This window comes from Phasianus colchicus, chromosome Z (genome assembly GCF_987193195.1).
Source record: "Phasianus colchicus chromosome Z, bPhaCol1.hap1.1, whole genome shotgun sequence".
Classification (NCBI taxonomy): Eukaryota; Metazoa; Chordata; class Aves; order Galliformes; family Phasianidae; genus Phasianus; species Phasianus colchicus.
In genome coordinates this window covers 55,372,124-55,392,042 of record NC_143476.1, presented here as the reverse complement: position 1 = coordinate 55,392,042, position 19,919 = coordinate 55,372,124, and the positions used below count along the sequence as shown (strand labels likewise).

Here is a 19,919-nt window from a genome sequence, read left to right as displayed (position 1 = left end):
TCGGACAGTTGTTCCTTGTCCAGCCATTAAGAAACTTAATGTGTTTTTGATGCATGAGCCACTTCACTGACACACAAACCAAATGGGTCTGAGGGTCTGGGATCTTGTTCCTTGTGACTGACATTCACAGGAAAGAGAGATACTCACATTTCTGCTGTGTCCTATTAGCAGCAGCTGTCTGGAAGCAGTTTGTTTCATTTGAGATTCTTGCAATAATTATATATGAGTGGAGACTGACTCTTGATTTGTACATTTATAAATACTGAAGTAGTCTTCCTTCAGAAATATCTCTTCTATTTCATGTTCAATGAATATTTAATGTATGGAGAGACTATGCATCTTAAAACTGGCCACATTTCGCTTGGGAAAGTTCAGAGGGAGTGAAGTGTTATCACTAGATAATAGAATTAAAAACCATTAGAATAATATGTGTATGTTACAGTGCAGTGCAGTGCAAGTCTAACCTAGCTAGCTGCCTTTGCCAAGTGCCTCCACTGTGTTAGATACATTTGCCTGAGAGGTATTATGCAAAATGTTATGTTGCAGCCATCTTATAATAGCTGCATGTAGTGCAGGACAGGGTGCTAAACTTGCCCATGCAGCAAAATAAACTTCTTACACAAAGTTAGCTCTCTGCTGTCACAGCTTGACTGTTGCCAGTACCCAAAATAATTCATTTAAAGCTAGCTCTGGCATCTTTATGCCACTGTGTCCTAGTGGGCTTTTAAAACATTTTCCTATTCTCAGGATTTAAGGGTAAAATACCAGCAGAGAATATTTGCAGTGTGTCAGGTAAAACTTGCCATCCTGGAAACCAGAGATTTAAAGGGGTTTAAGATTCTCGGTCTGTCTTTCACTTATACATCCACGAACTAGTTATGCTGGAGATACTAAGATAGTACTCGCTGGGCTATTTAATACTAAAAATATTTAGCATTATCTTCTTCTCTGCTGGAAAGATATATGATGACATTAACAAGGCATGGTACACATCCCAAGAATTTGACTTTACATCAGAAATTATTATTTTCAAATATCGTATGAGAGCTTTTCTTTGCACAGTATCCACAAATATGAATTGCTCAGTAATTTTATATCTCTAGGAGATATATCCTGTACTTAGCAGTAGTTATATCTTATTGCAGTGAATATTTTTTTAAAAAAAATGTTAATGAAATCAGACATTTTTTATTAGTTAATTTACATCTTCTGTAAAAATATTTATACATCATACGTAACTTACAGATAAAATTTACAGATAAAATAAAAGGCACATTCAAAACAATGCCATTTTCTCTATTAGATCCATCAGTACAGGAGAACATCAAAATAAGCATCCTTACACATATTTTAATTTAGAAAAACACATAACCAGGTTTAATCTGAAGTATTTGCGTTAATGCATTGTCAGATCAAGACTTGCTAAATCTGCCTGCCTCGTACAAGGGGTTGAACTGAGGACGCTTTTCAATCTCCTGGGACCCGCCTATGAACTGGAAAGAAAAATTAACTGCACAAATTAAAGTGATGTTAATAGCTTTATAAGAGAGCTTTTTTAATGAAAGGAGAGCATGGATATTCACTTCTGCTTTCAGAGACTGTTTTCGTTATCTGACGTAACTATCTCGTTTGCCTTGTGGTGGCCTGTAAATGGATCATGCCAAAAATAGGGGTAAGCAATCTGTAGGCTCTTTTATTCTCTTTAAATATCTGCTTTAACTTAAAAAAAAAAAAAAAAAAAAAAGAGCAAATCTGTCTTTTTAGCATATATTTTCAAAAGCCTGCATCTATTCTCATCTGCTTCAAAAACTAGGCCAGCACTGGGCACTTTGAACATCCCTGGCCTTACTGTTTTGACAGTGAACATATTTTCACCTATCTGAAAATCAGTGTATTTTACGATATGAATTTTATAGGTGATTATGCTGAAAGCAATTTTAGTTTCATCATAAAAATAGGAGTTTACCATCTGTAGATCTTTAAACCTATGCAATATTTTTTCTAAATGTTTATGTTTCACAATCATGTAATTTTTTTGCATCCAAGATTCAAGTTTCAGTCATAATTGGTATGGAAGTGCAAAAAAAGTGCTACATTTTCCCTTAATTCTACCTGCTTTAAAAGAGAAGTTACTAAGAAATATGCAGGGTTTGAGCCTTCTTAGAATAAAGAATTCATTTTAGTACAATTAGGAAAATAGCTGGGTCATCAAAATGGGTGGAACTAAAATGATGGTTTTCTATACAGACATTAGCTACTAACATTAAAAAAAAAAAAACCAAACCAACAATATTTTAAAATTCATTTTTTACCTCCTTCAATTTTGAAATATAAAAAAGCATTAATAGCAATACTGGGATTTAACTAGAACAAAAAGTTAATTTACTGATTAACAAAAAATCTGTATTCTGCCTTTCCAGTGAAAAAAACATTAAAAATAATATATATTAAAAAAAAGTCCTCAGATGCAGAAAGTGTGTTTAGTTGAGAGATCAGCAAGCGTTTGAAGTGGAAACTCTTTGGATGCAATAGATCCTTACTTTTTAATTTACTGTCTGACATTAATCCATATGGAAAAATCACCTTGTTGCCAGTCTGTAGTGCCTGGTCCCCCAGAGGCTCCCAGGAGGAAGGTCGGAAAGACTCATCTGTATGTTGGTCTTCTGTCTCCTGCTTCTTTGCTAGTGTGTTTTATTTTGCAGTTTTATATTCCTTCCAGCTCTTATCTCTCTTTCTCCTTTCATCAAACCCATTCTTGCTCTTGGATTGCCTCAAAATAACTGGGGAACAAGTGGCTCTGCAGAGAAAGGAGAATATGGATGTAAATGTCAGGAGGTCATCACCTCTCAGCAGCTTTTTTCACAGCTGCCTCCTCTTTCCATAAGCATTCGGATATTCTGTACTTCCTCCAGAGCAAACACAGGGTTATCTGGGCTTAGGTGCTACCATCAAATGTAGCCTTTTCCCAGTCTGAGTGCTATGAGCTGAACTACCATTTTAATGTTTCAAGCTCAGCAACAGCAGCAGCACTCTTAGAGAGATTTTTCAGTTACTAGCCATTACATCATAAAAACAAAACAGAACATTTTCCCACCTGCTATCCACCCTTGCTCACAGGTATATTTGACTGAGACATTCTATACAATGGTCCAGTGACTGACACTGCATCTAAAGCTGGTGTAAGTCACTGTGTAACTTCAGCCATTGAGCCAAGGGAGAATATAAGGAAAGAAATGAGGCTTCCATAACACTTAAAAAACAATACACTGGTATGAAAAATAACCTCAACTGTACACATTTTAAAATAAATTTTTGAGATATTGCATAAAACATCAGATGTTACATGCCATGAAGTATTTACAAGAGTTGACATTCTATCTGTATGGGTAGGGATTGCTTTTCATCTAACAATACAGAGGAAAGAAATGAAGTATGTTTTGTGTCTTTTTTTCCATTTTGATTAAATAAAAAAAAAAAACAAAAAAAAACAAAAAAAAAAAACCAAGAACAAACATATAATATGTTACAACCCTAACCTCTAAAACTAAACTGGCATAATTTAATATTTCCAGTTGCTGAATACTGTTTCTGAATGTGTCAGAATTTTTAGTGCTGCTTTTAAAACCATTTTTCTAGTTCAGAAAGTAAAAATACAATTCTTTAATTGTATTTTACTTAATTCTGTAGAAAATTTGAAATTTCATAATAATTATGAGAACATAAACCCAATATAGAGTTTGTGCATACTTTGTCTATCTTTTCTTCAGATTGCAGGCATAATGAAATGTGAAAGACTTTAGAAAGTGAATTAAAAGTGAAGAATCTATGGGAGAAGTTCAGATTTGTGAGTCTCTCAATAATTCTGTTCAATCCAAGAATTTCAAGTCATAAAATGCAAAATTAGAAACTATGTCTCATGACTTACATACAGTTAGGAATGTCTGGCTCTGAAATTATATCTGCTGGAAACAGATGAGACCAGGAAAACTCTGACCAGTCTTACTCTGATCACAACTAAGAAACTAATTATGGCTACAGGACAGATATGTCTGCCTTTCATGCCAACAGAAATTGGCCACAGATATTCAAGGGAATGGATTTGGATGTTGTTTTGACTATTTTGCATTCAGTAATTTTTAGGGAAGAAGCTAAATTAGGCATAGTGTGATACAGTTCTGATGAATATATTGCAAATGGTTAAAATGATAAAACAATATGGCCATAAATGCTATCTAAGAGGTGGCTCCAAAAAAACATGGGAACAATGCAAGCCAATGTTCTGAAAGGCAATTTTTTAGTATTTAATTTCCAGAGGAAGTATGACAGCAATTACATCTTTTTCTACAAAGTAACTGATAACATTTTGAATAAAACAACTTATTTATTGAATTTTAATGCTTTATGTCTTGCTTTTCCTCAACTTTTTCTCTGAGGCACTCATGAGAAATCCTTTGAGAAGTTCTTTGAAACCAAGGACAGCTACCATCTCACAAGAACAATGAGCTGTGAGTACCACTTGGTTTATTTTAAACTGCTGAAGATAAGAGGTAAATTTTGAGAAGTACTATAAATTCCCTGCATGAGCTCAGGTTTTGACGTGTTCCTGTACTGTGCCTACCTGCTTGGGTACACAATGATTTCAGTAGCCCTACATTTTGCAGAGCAGTATTCATAATTCACTGGTTCTCACTGATGTTCACGTATGTTTGCTGTATGTATAATTTTATTGCTAACACTAATGTTTGGCAAACAATACATCAATGAGTAAATTGCAAGTGCAAGAACTTGCTCGAGCTGCTGTAGAAGTTAACTCAGGCATCGATATGTCTAAGCTCAGACACAGACACTGCTGGATCAGGACAGAGGAACGAACTAAAACTTTAACTTCTGGAAAAAAAAAAAAAAAAAAAAAGCCATAAAAATTGCTACTGGGAAAAGTAAGTGAAATTTAAGGCTGAAGTCTGAGTTTTGTAGACTTAAAAAAAATATACAGGTAAACTAAGGTAAACAAAAATAAAATCAAAATCAAATAAAATAGAGGAATTTTGGTTTCTCTTGCTTTTACTCCTTGCAAAAAGCACCCTGTAAATTCCAAATCAGTGTGTATCGGTTCTTGCTGCAGCAGTGTAAGGTACTTGAATGTGCTGCTTAGCAAGCAGACAGCTTGTTTTTTACCTATCAAAATTTTGACTGGTGTTAAGATGAAGCTCTACAATAATTAAGTCATATTGGCATAGACAATAAAAACAAAACTCAGAATATAAAAGAAGAGTCGTTGCCTCCTCTTTGAATTCACCTAGCCTTTGTTGTGGCTGCTGCATGGGCATCCAGGAGAAATAAAAGTGTCTTGGTTGCAGCAGACCAAGTGAGAAGCAGGTGGAATATCTCTTTCTCCTGGCTGTTTTCCTAAACCCTCAGATACAAGGCAGAAGCTAATTAAAGCTTCGCCCAAACTCCAAATTAGATATTAGTTAAATTATACTCAATAGAAAGATTATATGTATATTTATATCCTGTGCTTTCTAACCTGCTTTGTAAACTGAAGTACAAGTATTGTTTTACTGTAATTATCTCAGAAAGTTTTGCTCACTGTGGACTGGTTCAGGAGAAGACTGATGGGAAAATCCACTGAAGAGCCTTTCAGTCAGACCCATCTGCAGCCACTCACATCTGTCAGGGTCTCCATTATAAAGAAAATACACCAAGTTCCTGTTCTTGTGAAGGGAAAGGATGGAAAACATCTTACAGGTATTGGAATGCCTGTTGATATAAGCAAATATAAGCAGTTTTTAAGGGTTTGTGAATAAGATTCTAATGCCCCAAATGAATGCTAACAAGCAGCTATAAATTGCAGTACATAAATTGCATAAATAAATAAAATCAGATGGTTGAGAATATGAAAAGTATACAATATCTGAGGAAATTTGTCTGCTGCATCTCTATGATATGTTAGTGACTCCACCTTCTCCACATTAAATCCAGTTGTAACAAAATTTAACAAGATCAGTTAGATTTTAACAGTTTGAACACTGGCAGAGCTTTCTTCACATCTCAGCTCCCTTTCAAACAGGTGTTTGGAGAGAGGCTCTCTGCAAACCAGTCACTTGCTCGCAGGACTGAAGCTTTCCTAGCTTGTGCCCACTGAAAGCATCACAGTGCCTCTTTTCTATGCTGATATGTAACTTTCTTTTCAGTGCAAATATGATGCACTGACTAGCTCTGCTGATTCTCTGATAGAATTTCATCTCATCATTCATGTAGGAAAGAATAAATCCATTTTGTCATGTTCACATTTAACTGAACAGAACCTCTTTTTAAGTGCATCCCATTTTGAATTATTGAGCTGATATGAATAGTTTTGCATGGGCATACTTGAGTTAAATCTGTTTTGTATTTTTGTTGTTGTTGTTTTTGCTTTATTTTTCTTCTCTTTCATTTTATGGTTAGAGTTCAGTACAGCGATCCTTGGCATTGGGGACTTATTTCTAAAACGATCCACTGAGATGCCTTGTGCTTGTGTTCCATGATTTACCACACAGAAAATAAAATAAAAATAAAAGCACTGAGAAGAGCCTGTATTCAATTTTCTCATGGGCAAAACATGAGTTAACTCAGAAGGGGTGATATAACTCAGGAGAAATCCTGCTGTCCGCGGAATAGTTCCGCTCCTGCGCCTCTGTCTGCCTGTCCTACAGTGGGAAAGCAAGCTGGTTTGGGCATCCAGATTCGCTCTTTCATGAGTATATAACTCACCACCAAACTTTCTCGCTCTCATCGGGAAAGGGGTGGCAGTTCCCAAGCGCCAATCTCACCGAGGCGAGCGCTTCCCATCCCAAAGCAGCCCCGCCGCTCCACCCTCTCAGCATACAATAACATTAAGGCACGAGGGGACTTCCTGCGCGGTTACCTTCCTCCGCAGCTCCGGCGGACAATACTCAGCTCTCCGCCGCCGTACGCAGCCCCGGGCTGCCGGACAGCACCCGCCGGCAGCGGCAGAAGTTGCCGGGCGCGGGGCGGCGCGGCGCGGAGCCCCCCGCGTGGCCGGGGCCGGGCCGGGGCTGGAGGCGGCGGAGCGGTGCCGCCCGCGGGCGCGGTGCCGTGCGGGCGGCGATTGGCGGTGGCGCTGACAGCGGGCGGGGCCGTGCCGGCGGCACCGCCCGCCCCCCGCTATAAGCCGCTCGGCCGCGTCCTCCCTGGGTCTTTCTCCCGCTCTGCGCTGAGTCCCGGTCGCTGCGCGGTGGAAATCCGCACCGGGGAGCTGCTGAGGGGCGCGGGTGTCATGTGAAAGCGCACATGCTCCGCCAGCCCTGCAGCCCTCCTCGCTTTTCTTCCTCCTCTTTTTCCTGTCTGTCTGTGTTTGTGTGTTTTCCTTTATTTTTAACGTAACTCAGTTCCTTCCCCCTTCCCTGCCTGTCGCCAGCCAGCCGCGGCCCCGCCGACCCCCGCAGAGCTCCGCGGCGGGCGGGCGGGCGAGGAGCGCGCCCGGCGGCGGGCAGCCCGCGGAGCCGCGCCCCGCGGAGCCGCCTGGGAGGGATGGTTTTCGCGACAGAGCAGAGCCGCGGCGGCTGTCGCCTCCGCGGGTGCTGAGACGGGATTTTCGTGGTGCGGTTCCCGGGCTCCCAGCTTCATGACTGCGCGGAGCGGGGAGTCGCCAACACCATGCGAGGTAAGCGGGCCGGCGGAGGGGGAGCGGGTCTGTGCTGGGAAGGGGCCGGGGAGGAGGCTTTGTGAGAGGCGGAGGCCCGGGGCAGAAAGTTGGTGGGTCGCGTAACCCTATCGGCGTGGCTGCGGGGGGTGCGCTGGGCGCAGCCGCGGAGTCAGCCCCAAGTGCTCTCCGAGGGCACCGCGCGAGAAGAAGCGCGGCGCCGCCCTGGGCCGTGGAGGGCAGGGAAGAAGGGAAGTGATGGGCGATGTCTGTGCCTCGAAGCACCCACCCCCGCCCAAACCGTCCCCGTGATGCCGGCGGGCTCATTCTCCCGCTGCGGAGTCCGCACCGCTGGGTCCGCCTGCCCGTAGTCTCGGTTCGCTGCTCGCAAGGGGAGCTGTTCCCCCTCCTCTTCCAAAAAAGTTGTTCTGCGGACTTTTCGTGGCTTTGCGCGGCTCCCCAGGCGGTACCTCTTCGGGGACTGCTGATGGGACGGGGTGGAAGCGCCTCCCAGGACCTCCTCATCGTGTCCGCAGCTCTCCTCCGTCCCTCCCCGGAAGGCAGCCAGGACCTCGCCCTCTGCACGGGGCAGCGAAAAGCGCCCGCTCAGCTGGGGTCATCCAGGCACGGGGAGCTCGTGCGGAAGGGTGCTGGAGTCAGGGGGGCTGCGTGCTGAGTCTCCCACTGCGGTCCTTTCATAGGAGCGTGTTGTTCCCCCTTGGGGACAGGCCCTTCGCGGCCCTTTTTCATGGATCAAACGAGCAGAGGTGGGATGAGCAGCCCCGCGTACCCGCGGGAGTTGCGCACCTCTTCGCCTCGCCCCACGGGCGATAATGAGGTGCAAAGTGAGCTTCCTCTGCGTTTGGGACGGACGAGGACTGCTCACGAGGAGCAGAACGCGCTCGCGAGTGACAGCCCCGTAGCGTGCACGTTTCCCAGATCTCCGGTCTGTGTAATGAATGAGGGCGAAGACGCTAGGAGCAACTTCTAGCTAGAATTTCCTCGTACGGGCTACCCGCTCCTTCAGCTGCGTGCGCTGGCAAAACTAACAACCACGCGTGTCTGATTTTCCTTCATAGAAACTGTAACTTTGACGTTAGCTCAGAGAAACAAAAATGCTTTTTCTCCCTCTTTTCTAAGAAAACAGGGTGTGCACTCCGGAGTATCTAGCAAGAACTTGCTAAACAGTAATTCTTTCATGGAGCAACAGAAAACTAAGAGGGAAAAACACTCAAACCTGTATACTGGACACCTCCCCCCTACCCCCCCGCACGCAGCTTTTTTTTTCTTTTTTAAATGAAGTACCTCCAGTGTGAGCAGACCCAGTTCGTGGGTCGAGGGTTACTTTCGAAACATGCTCATCAGCTCTCCCCGGGAGTAGCCCCGCTTCCCGTGCTGCCTCGGCCTCCATCCCGCCGTGCTGTGAGCCGAGCTGTGTCCTCGCTCCTCTGACGCTTTCTTTTGCAGGAAGCGGGGAGCGGGACCGCGGCACACTTGGAGGCACCTCCCCGCAGGGCTATGCTGCGCTGTCCGCAGCTGTCCGTGCAGAAAGGCGATGCTGTAGCTCGAAGCTGCGTGCTGTAGCGCGTTTGCTTGTGCATTTTGCTTACTCTTGGGAATTCATGGGTGGGGAGAGAAAAAGGTATTGTAGTGCAGGGCAGAGTGAGCAAGCAGTCAACTTTCAGCCTGGTGCAGAAATAGCTGCTGTAAAACACTTCTTTGGTCACGTCTTGCACTGACTACTTCAGCACTTCTTGCATCAAGATGAGAGCAGTGTTTTACACTCTATCAAATGGACGAGAATACTGTATTCCAGTAGAATATCTGTCCATTGCATTTATGGCTTGCCTAATAAATGAAATAAATACCACAATTAATAGATACTGAGTTTCTGTGAATTAATGCTTTTTAGACAGCCATAAACATCCAAGCTACAGGTTTAACGAGTTTAGCTGTTAGGTTTGGAGAAAGAAGCCCTCTTCTATGCGTGAGCTTTTCTCCCAGGCTTTCCTGGCCAGCCTGATGCTCCCAGCCCTAGAAGCTGGGGGGTTGTGCAGACATTGCCGTGGTTGCTTATCTACTCTCCATCAGAGATGGAGGCCGAAGAGCTGCCCGAAAAGGTCCACCCTGTGCTACCCGCTGTCTGCTGCACCCCAGGAACTGGGCAGGGGCTGGTGCTGTCCCATCACTTGATAGCACTGCTAACACAGACATTGTGTTCATGTGGGTCATGCCTTATTCAGATATTCAGAATGACGACTCTCTCTGCTAACTCTGGCTTAAATTCTTCTGAGGAAGCTCAGCCATGCTGATTTACAGCTAAACAATGAGGCTGAGCGCTCAATCTGTTGGTGCTGTTGTGGTCAGGGCAGGTCCATATCTCTCCCTCTGAACAAGGAATGGAGACGTAGGAAGTTGGTGGCTTTCCCTCTATAAAATGTAGGATGTAGATAAAAAGGAGCAACATTCACAATGGCTTTCCCATCCTTCCCACGCCTCTCAAAATCTTGTGAGGGGGTTAAGACTGTAGAAAATCCATGAAAAACATCTTTTTAGAAAAAGGCAGCTATTCAATGCTTTGAAATAAACTTGCTGCCTAACTAAAAAGAAAAAAAAAAAAAAGGTTTACGGATTGTATCTTTTAGTCTAATTTTTGTTAAAGTCATTTGCATAGTTAAAGCTGTTAAGTTAGTGAATGATTTACATAATGCAGCTGAGATGCAAACACAGAGCTAACAAGTTGCTAAAAATTATGTCAAATTGCCTAATCTGGGCACTTGTTACATGTATATGCACAAAAACAGTATGTGATCACAATTATTTGATCTGTGAAGGTGACATAAAGCAGTTGCATGGAGTAGCACTTTTATTGAAGAAGTATTCAAGCTTTCATTTCAGAATCTTGCAAAATTGTTTTATATTTTAAAGTAGGACTCAACACCCTGAAAACAAGGTGTTCTGAGAAGTTTTTCTGTTTATCTTGCTCATGTTGGTGTTAGGACTGAGCAGTGATACAGATTATATAATGTTATAGAGTTATTCTGTTTTCTTAACATCCTTGGGATATTTACAAGCAACTAGGAAAGCATGAATTAAACAAAACCTATTCACGGTACTGTTGAGAGGGGTTATTAAGTAACACATACTGATAAAATGCATAACTGAGAAATATGCGAGTTCTCCTTAATTTAATAGAGGAGTGCAGGAAATCTTGATATAATCACTAAGGCAAATGAAATCTACTTCAGAAGGTATTCCAGGAATAAGAAATCCAACTGAATTTGGAACACTTAGCACTATTATCCTAAAAAAATACCAATGAAGAACAGAGGAAGATGCATTGACTATTTAAAACAAATGTAAAACGAAAGCAATGCTGATTTTTGACAGACTTAGTCTTACCCCATGACACCAAAACCTATTTGTCATCACAGCATGGTGCGCCTGACTGATACTTACCTGAATAACGTTATTTGACTTCATCGAGACTCCTTGAAATGTGATGGAAAAGAAGTTTCTGGTGTTAGGCCTTTGCAGGTCAATCTTTAATAAGTGTCAGTAAATGCTTAGAAAGTAGCAAGTCAGTTATAAGCTGCTACTGTGTTACATGGTACGAAATACAAATGTGTATTCTTTGTATAGAAGCGCAGATCTGTGTTTGGAATAAACAAGTCTGAAGCATGAGAGTCTATTTATACTTTCTGTAATACTTGATGTTGAATTACACTACCTTTATGTTCCAAAAGGGTGTCGTGCATTTGTATTTCTTTGTTTATATTTCACTGTTGTATCATGCTAGTGTTTGGTTGGGGGAAAGAGAGTGTATTGAATCTTCTTTATTTACAACCCTCTATCTGTTTCATTATCTTAGGAATTTTTACTTTAAAAAAAAATCAGAAAAAAAACTATTTTCCTATGCAAATATGAGCTTTGATTAGTAGAAATCTGGTGACTGAAGTATGGTGATAAATTTTAAAACTATAAAGATATGGTATGCAATAGCTGGAAATAACTTCTCTTTTGTGATACAGAAAATGTCTGACATGCACTATTGGCCTTTTACAAATAAATGCAGCAATCAACAATAACTTGGTATAATTTACCCCTTTAACAATGCAGTCATGATTACATTAAGAGATTACTTAATTTGTCTTTTGTGATTTAAGATACAGCAATACAGGAAAAATACGTCAGAAACAAAATATACGTATGTTTTGAGTGAATCGGATGTCAGAATTTTGTGATTAAAATGCAATATCTAGTGAAATGCCTGCAGGGTGTTATCATGGACACTGCAATACGTGTATTAAGAAATGTGTAGATGAAGTATAACTTCAACAGCACTGTGTGTTATTAAGCAGTTTTAGGAAGTAGGATCCACGGTGGTACGGACACTGGTCGCCTGACACAGGAAAACAAAATCAAAGGAGTGAGTGATTCCCAAGCTATCCAGGAAATTGTTTTCCTTCCTCTCAAATAATGTGACAAATTCACAAACAAGGTCTGTGCTATGAAATTGAAGAATGCGTGCTTTGTAGCTGAAGACAAAAGAAGCACACAGGAGTAAATATTGATTGAACTAATCATCAGATGAATAGGAATGAGCTTTACCAGTGCACCATTATAATGGGTTATGTTAACTAGCCCTTTCGTAGCCCATATGCTGCCCTTTCAACCCACGACCCTATCTATTGGGCACTTAATGAGGGAAGCCACAGGTGTTTTAACGACATTTATGGTAAATCAAGCTAAGCAGTATAGTTGTGTAAATAACTGTATGTAGATTAAAAAATAAAGCACTATGCAGAATCAGGAAATAACTGCATTAGTATTATGCATTGTTTTACACTCTGAGTCCTAAATCTCTTGATATTGAGCTTAGTAATGAACCTGTTAAATTAACTTCAACCAGAGTATAAATTTTATAGAACCTGATACATTTGCATTTAAAATCAGTTTCTTTAAAGAGTAATTTTAACAGCTTTGAGCATTCAGCACAGTTGGGGCTTTCCATAATGACTTTCATAGACAAACTATAGATGTCAAAATGTTGTTCCTTGTGCTTCATGTTTATAAAGTTCAATGCTGTTTTTCCTTCAGATTCTGTTTGCAGTCTGGGCAAAGTCTGTAGTGCAGCTTTGAGAATAAGCCATCACGCAGTGTCACTGAGGGTGGCAGACAGAAGGTGCATTTTTGGATTGTGCCATTTTCCTGTTTGTTTCTAATATTCCTTTCATAAGTAAATTCAAAACTATGTTTATACTCAGGATTGAGAATAAACACAGCTATGAGCATGGCCTGATTATCATTTAACTGAAGAATGATCATTCATTTGAGTGGTCCTGTGGATGGGAAGTACAGCCCTCTGTATTTCTGCTCTCTCTGTGTATGCTGGAGCTGTAATTTTTAAAGAAATACTCATGCTTAACTTTGCCAGACACATTTTGCTGGAAATTTATGCAAACAGAATGACAGCTGTTTCTGCCTCTGATACAAGTATATAAGCTAATTCAGTTTGACATAAATGTGGTTATTATGATGTTAATGATGAATTATTTTGATGAATTGGCAATTACAATGCATCTATAGAATTTTTAAGGAAGATCAACGCCTTTACTACTGCACAAAAATGCAGTACATTTTAAAAATCATATGTTTATCTGGAATTTAATCATATACGTTTAAAACTAAAACTCACATACTCATTAAAGTGTAAACATCAAGTAATTGTTGTTGCTTGACAGACAAACTCATTTTGAAGAAGTTTTTCTGCTATCATGACCCTTGTGTATGCAAGTAGTTCAGTAAGATTTGATGGGACCCAGTCACATAAAGAAGGCAAGCTAAATTTGAGGCTATTTGTTCTGTGTCCCTTTGAGACCCATTGTTTTGTAATTGTTAAAAAATAAAATAAAATAAATTAGAAAGATTTAGTAATTGTTTCCCTGGAATTTCCATAAAATGAAATTGTGCTGTTAACTGCCTTAATCTCCCTGGTGCTCAGATATGTCTGTTGGCTTGGCTGGAAATCCCTGTTTGCTGGAAAGAGATGTCAGTAAACATACTACTTGTTCTCCAAGCTAATGCTGATGTATAAAAAACTATTTGAAAACATCATTTTCTAATCAATTGTTAATAAATCACTTTAATTGCTATGTTTATCCTGCATACAGCACCGCTGCTGGCTTAAAAAGAAAAAAAAAAAAAAAAAGGCTTAACTGTGTAAGAGAATACGTACATTCATAATATAGTTAGGCATGAATGTGCTATGTGAGATAACGAACATTTTAGCATGTCTTAAAAAAGCACTCTGGTATAAGATTAGTTTTTAAGACTATCACAAAGTCAGTCTTTAATGCATTTTTTCCTTATGGAAGAGGTAGTATTCCAATTAATTCATTCTGCTTAGTTTTACATGATCACTTGGAAGGTTTCCTGAACAAAACAAGAAAATCTTCACACCAAAATTACTCTTCAAGGTTTTTCTCTCTGCTTTGTTAATCCAAGAGTGACTTTTTCAGGATAACGCTTCCAAACAAGACGTACTTTCTCACTGCATTTAATTTTTACACTCTTTAAAGCAATCCTTTAGACTGTCTTTACTTTTTTACAAATAATATGCTTTATGAGGTTTTTTTCAGTGTAGATGTTCATGTAGTGGAAGAAAAATTAGATCAAAAGAAGACAAAGAAATTGTTAAATTGCAGTTCAATGTGCTGTCAAAATAATGAGCTGTCAAGAGGGTAGCATACTGTGTTTTGGAGCAGGATACTTTTGGTCTCAGATGAAATTATTGTTCTCCTAAAGTAAAGCGTAAGAAGTGAAGCCAAGGCTGTTTATAAATACTTAAAACTTAAATTACTATTTAAGGTAAAGGAGGTAAAGTACAATAGGGTAGTTAAGGGGAGGGTAGCTATTTGGTGTACGTAACACATCTGAGAAATACAGACTCAGCCCTTGAGTCAGTGGCAGATTCCTGTTAGCTACATGAGTGAAAAGTACGGAACAGGTCATTTTCTGAAAGATTTATTGATAATGAGAATCTTTCCTGGCGAAGATCATCAATATATTAATATATGAACTTAATAGATGAACTGTATATAAAAAAAACCAAAACAACAGAAGCGTTTGGTGAAAACTTTTCTTAAAGAAATTTGTCTGTGTTGTCTACTCTTTCCTTCTTGACAAATACACTGTTTTACTAGGTAATAAACTGCTTCCTGTGAACTTCTTAATTTAAGAGCCTGCCAGAGGTGTCCTTTGGAAAACTGCTTTTTGCCATGCTGCTAACAACTCTTTCCTTTATCACTTTTATACTTCAACAGTGCAGTACTGATTTTTGCTTCTGAAAGCACGATGGAAAAAATGAAAGCAAATGTTACATTTCGGATCCCAACTGAGTAGTGAAACAGGTGCTTTATTGTTTCTTTTCATATTTGTCTGTCTGGAAGAAGAATGAAGCAGCAAAGTGGCTATTAAAATGTATTGCTTACTCCAACATGCATTGTTTGGGGGATTTTGCTCAATATTTGTACGAAGATTTAGAGTCAGTATATAATTGGGATTAACTGAAAGAAAGGAGAGACCATGCACAGAAATTGAGTCCAAATATTCATATAGGGTGGAAACACAGAAATGAACAAACGTAGCACAGTCTAGTGGTACAGAGAAGCAATGGCAATAGAGAAGTGTATTAATAAGGCACCATTTAGTCATCAAACCTTTGTGAAGAGAAGAAACTTTTATTTTGTAGAAGGTTCCAATGATGATCAAGCAGGGCTTATTTAAGTTTGCTTAGATATTGATACTCAAGCTGTCATTATTTTATTTTTATGTATTTGTAAAAAAATTTGCAAGAGCACATTGTTAGCAGTCTGACAGCAAACTCCCCTTCCCCTCTTATGACACAACCCATTCACTTTATATCAGTACATGTAGCAATGTGTTACAGGAAAGATCAGCTTAGCTGCTCTTCCAATCCTTATTAATCTTTATATTATTATCTTAATAATCTTTATTATATGTATCAACTATAATTGTGGGAAGTTTGCATTTAAAATTAATTTTACTATATATTGGAAAATTCAAAAGCAGCAACATTTTTGTTAATCTTCTCATACAAATGCCTATGTATTCTAAATAACCTAAAGCTGCACCTAGAATTGTAAAATAGTATCAGCTAAAACTACATACAGAACAGATTTCATTTATTTTATTGGATGAACTTTATTGAGGAGTCATTATTGTTAATATACGCTTCCTAAACATAGCTGATTATGGAAAATTCTGATTCTATTAATCTGTCAAATGATTAAGCAGGAAGATTAAAACAATGTCAATACATATCAAGAATTGTTCATTAACACCCATTCAAAATAATTCAAGCTGTGAATTGTTCAATAGCTTAAAGAATGTTAACATCTCTCTGCACTACTATACGTTTATGAAATTAAATTCTTTATTGTTATGGATTGAAAATGAAGTCTTTATCAGTGTTTCTGCAGCTGCTGCAATATCAAAGATGAAATGTCAAAAGTAACTGGAAGCTACTATCCGTATCTTAATTCATAATTAATAAAAAAATCTTCTGTAAGGCTTCGTGTGGAATATCTACTGAAACATTTTTAAAAGCAGCAATTATCACACAAAGATTTCCTCAGAAATTGTTCATATGTGTGTTTCAAGGAAATATGCTTTATGCTGTACATACACATCAGAAGAGTGAAGTCTCGCTGCAGAGTTGAGTTGCAGTTGATCCAAGCTGTGTCTTTAATTTTGAAACAGAATTCCCTGTAGACTCAGCTTAAGCATTTTGCTCTAAAACTAATGATCTAATGTGGTTTATTGGTTATTTACAGTCTAATGATTTAGATGATAGAACTAAACAATATCACCTTGAGTTCAGAGGATAAAAGGGAAGAGAACTTACACCATCTTATTTCATGACTCTATGCAGAAGTTCTTTTCTCTGTTAATTATTTGATTTGAGCTTGCCAAAATTCCAATATTTAATATTGTGAAAAATCAAATGTGTTTTGTTTCGTTTTTAATGAGCATGTGAACCAAGATGTGTTCTAAATCAGCAATTGCTACAATCTATAGTTTTCTGTCCTTCAAAACACTCCCACTAAATAAGGCCTCTTGCAGAGCGGCATCTTCCAGCTTCAGCAGAATACCGGGGAGAAATACTATATCAGTTACATTGTAAAACTGAAGGAGAAAAATATATGATTTCAAGAGGAAATTTAAACAAGTGCAAGACAAGATGGGAAGGAAAAAGAGAAGAAAAGAAAAACAAAACAAAAACTTCTAAATTGTGCTGTTTCAAAAGAAGTATATTGACCTGGAAGAAAAATTTTGAAATGTAAAGGAAAAGTATATGAAAAGGAAGGACATGGAGGGGGTTGGTTTGACTTGTCTTATTTTGTGGGGACCGAGATGCAGTGAGAACAGTCCTATACTTCAAAGTACTGGTCTCTTCAATTTCTACTTGTTGGAGGCTGACTTAACTACAGCGGGCATGGTTTTAGAGGTAAACAGAGAAGTGGGACTAATAGAAAGAAAGAGTGAAATAAGAAATGGAATACACAGTACGAATGTATTCCTTATAGCAACTACTTGGTGTTGCATTTATATTTGTTGTAATAGGATTTCAATCTATTTGACATTCAGCAAAATGCTAACATTAGAAATCCGCTCCCATTCATTTCCCTATGTATATCCAGAGCTCTGCTACTCAAAAGTGTTAGAAGTTGGAACATCACATACGCAGTTATGTAAGCTGTCTGTAAGAGCTTGGCATTCACTGTGTTTCAGCCAAGTTAGTCATTTGCAAAATTAAAATGTCATTTACAAAATACATCCAAAATTGATCTTTTAAAACTCTGGATCAAAGCAAATGTATTGGTTTGTTGGTTTTGTGAGGTTTTTTTCCAAGCTTTCAGATATATTTTTCTGTCTCTTATTCTTACTCTACTTTTTCATCTACGATAGTTAAAGAGCAGTACACGCAGAAAGCAGATTGACACTTAGTTTCATTCAAGTGTTGGAAAATGTAGATTCAGTCAATCAGTTCATCAGATCATGATATATGTCCATGTATTACAAAATGTTTTGCCCCTTTCACTGTTTTTTTTTGTTGTTGTTGTTGTTGTTTTGTTTTGTTTTGTTTTTCCCCTTCAAACAAAGGTTTTTTATTTGGAGGGGATATGCTATAGGAAAGAAATAAAGAACCTGTTAAAACTCAGCATGGGTACATCTCCATCATGTATCTCTATTGCATTTGTGTGCTTGTAGCCCTGGAGATAGAAGAGGGACTAGAGAGGTGAATCTCTACTCCCTTGTGTACAGCCTGGTAGCCAGCACCTGCTCTTTCTCTTGAATGGTAAAAGAATGTGCCTGTAGCTTTGTTGGTTTTGGGTTTTGTGTGTTTTTTGGAGTTGTTGTGTGTTTGGTTTTTTTGTTTGTTTGTTTGGGTTTTTCTTGTTCTTGTTTGTTTTTTTTTTGTTGTTGTTGTTGTTTTTTGTTTGAGAAAATATTCCACTACACCTACTTCATATTATAGGCTTTTTGAGACAATGTAAACATGTAATGCTGAAGAAATAATGTCCTGCCTAGTAACAGCAAAACATTTTTAAATTATATTTAAATAGAAACAATTCCTTTAAATCCTTTCTCCATAAAGAGAAACAAAGAATGCTGCTATGATGCTCTCAATTTTCCCAAGACCAGGGTGGCTTTTAAGTATCTGCCCCTGATTTTCTTTCCCTTCTGTAGCAACCCTGCAGAGTTCATTACAGAAGGAAATAATCTCAGAATTCTCTATAACCAAAACGAAAAGGAAATCTGAATTTTCGGAAAACTACTCTGGTAGCGTAGGAGTTTCATTTACATGAATTCTCTGCTTTCCCACCTCCCCCCTGTAGTTTTCTTTAAGTCCTAAGCATAAAACAGGCAGAGAGCCAAGCTGTCATCCGTTTACATCTATTTCATCCATTCTCGGGATCAGCTGAGTTAAAGGAGGTTATATATCTCAGAGAAAAGTCTTTTTATGCTCTTATTGAAATATTTGGGAATGCATCAGATTTTGACCCAGTGTTAACCTACATTATCTTTTGGGCAGAAATGAACAACAGGATGAAATCATTTCAAAAGAGGAAATGCATATTGCAATTTTTCATAATGTATCAAACAAAATGCTTCTATTTTACTATTAAGAATAATATAAATTCTTTAGGAATTATTATTTTTTTTTTAAGTAATGACGTTATTTCTGTGAAAATACTGACCACTGTCTAATGATCAACAATTATGTTATTCTATGGACTACTAAACCATCACTAACTTTTACTTACTTTATTCTAGGAAGATGAGTGGAAAAGTTTTATATTTTAGATGTGTATATAGGTTCATATTTTATGAGGGAACATGTGGCATTTTGGTATGTTTATGCATAAGATAGTTCTAAAACTCCTTAATAAAAATGTTGAAGAATAAATTCAAGTATATTCTAATATATAAAATAAATACTATTTTACCATTTTGTGAATTTAGAAAAACAATTTTCAGCAGATGTATTCACATATAACCATATAAATTTACTTTAAACATTTATGTATTTTTACAGTCTACAGTAAGGTGGAAAAGGAGAAAATAAAATATCATTTTCCAGTGTTATCTGCTCTAAGAGACATTTAAATGTGTGATTATGGGTTTTGATTTTCACTGAAGTTGTATTTTTAGGTTTTTAAATTATATGTGCAGTATTAATATTAATCCCCAACTCCATTGAGTTATTGGTTGCTTTAGTATGTCTCACATTCTTGTAGTTTTGGTGCTTCACTTCAGGAGCTGCTTCTATCACAAACAGTGTTTTAGTGGCAGACTAAATAGAAAATGGCCATTGAATGAGTATAAAGGACAGAACCGGAAGAAAATCCTTCTATACTGTGCTGCTTAGAAAGGCAGATTGAAGATGAGCTTGTATCTGTCCATACCAGAGTTACCTATCATTATGCTTATGAATGAATGGTTTTTGTAGTGATATTTATCAACTCTAAGCACAAGACAGCCAATATGGGGTGTAATTTTGTGTTGTTTTCTTCCCTACATGTCTATTTCTACCTATTTGAAGGTAATAGTTCCCTTTCTGTTGTGGAGACAGTCAGAATCTTTAAAGTAAATAACTTTACTTTTTACAATAAAGTGCGATGGAATTTTGTCAATCAGTTAAATTGAGATTTGGCAAGATTTTTCTAAGGCAGGGAGTGTATCT

The 19,919-nt window shown here is 38.5% G+C and overlaps 1 protein-coding gene and 1 long non-coding RNA gene across 2 annotated transcripts in view; one reads left to right on the top strand and one right to left on the bottom strand.

Annotated features, from left to right (window-relative positions):
* Positions 1-2,468: 2,468 nt before the first annotated feature.
* LOC149912995 (uncharacterized) lies at positions 2,469-7,026 on the bottom strand. Its single transcript, XR_016461446.1, has 3 exons — positions 6,908-7,026; positions 5,591-5,760; positions 2,469-2,797 (listed from the first exon to the last, which is right to left on the bottom strand). It is a non-coding gene; the product is annotated as an uncharacterized LOC149912995 (long non-coding RNA).
* Positions 7,027-7,549: 523 nt separating this feature from the next.
* RORB (RAR related orphan receptor B) overlaps positions 7,550-19,919 on the top strand; it is a 134,807-nt gene continuing 122,437 nt past the window's right edge. Inside the window, exon 1 of the mRNA XM_090131417.1 lies at positions 7,550-7,666. Within this exon, the coding sequence (XP_089987543.1) occupies positions 7,660-7,666 (7 nt within the window). The 5' untranslated portion in view covers positions 7,550-7,659. The remainder of the gene's footprint in view (positions 7,667-19,919) is intronic.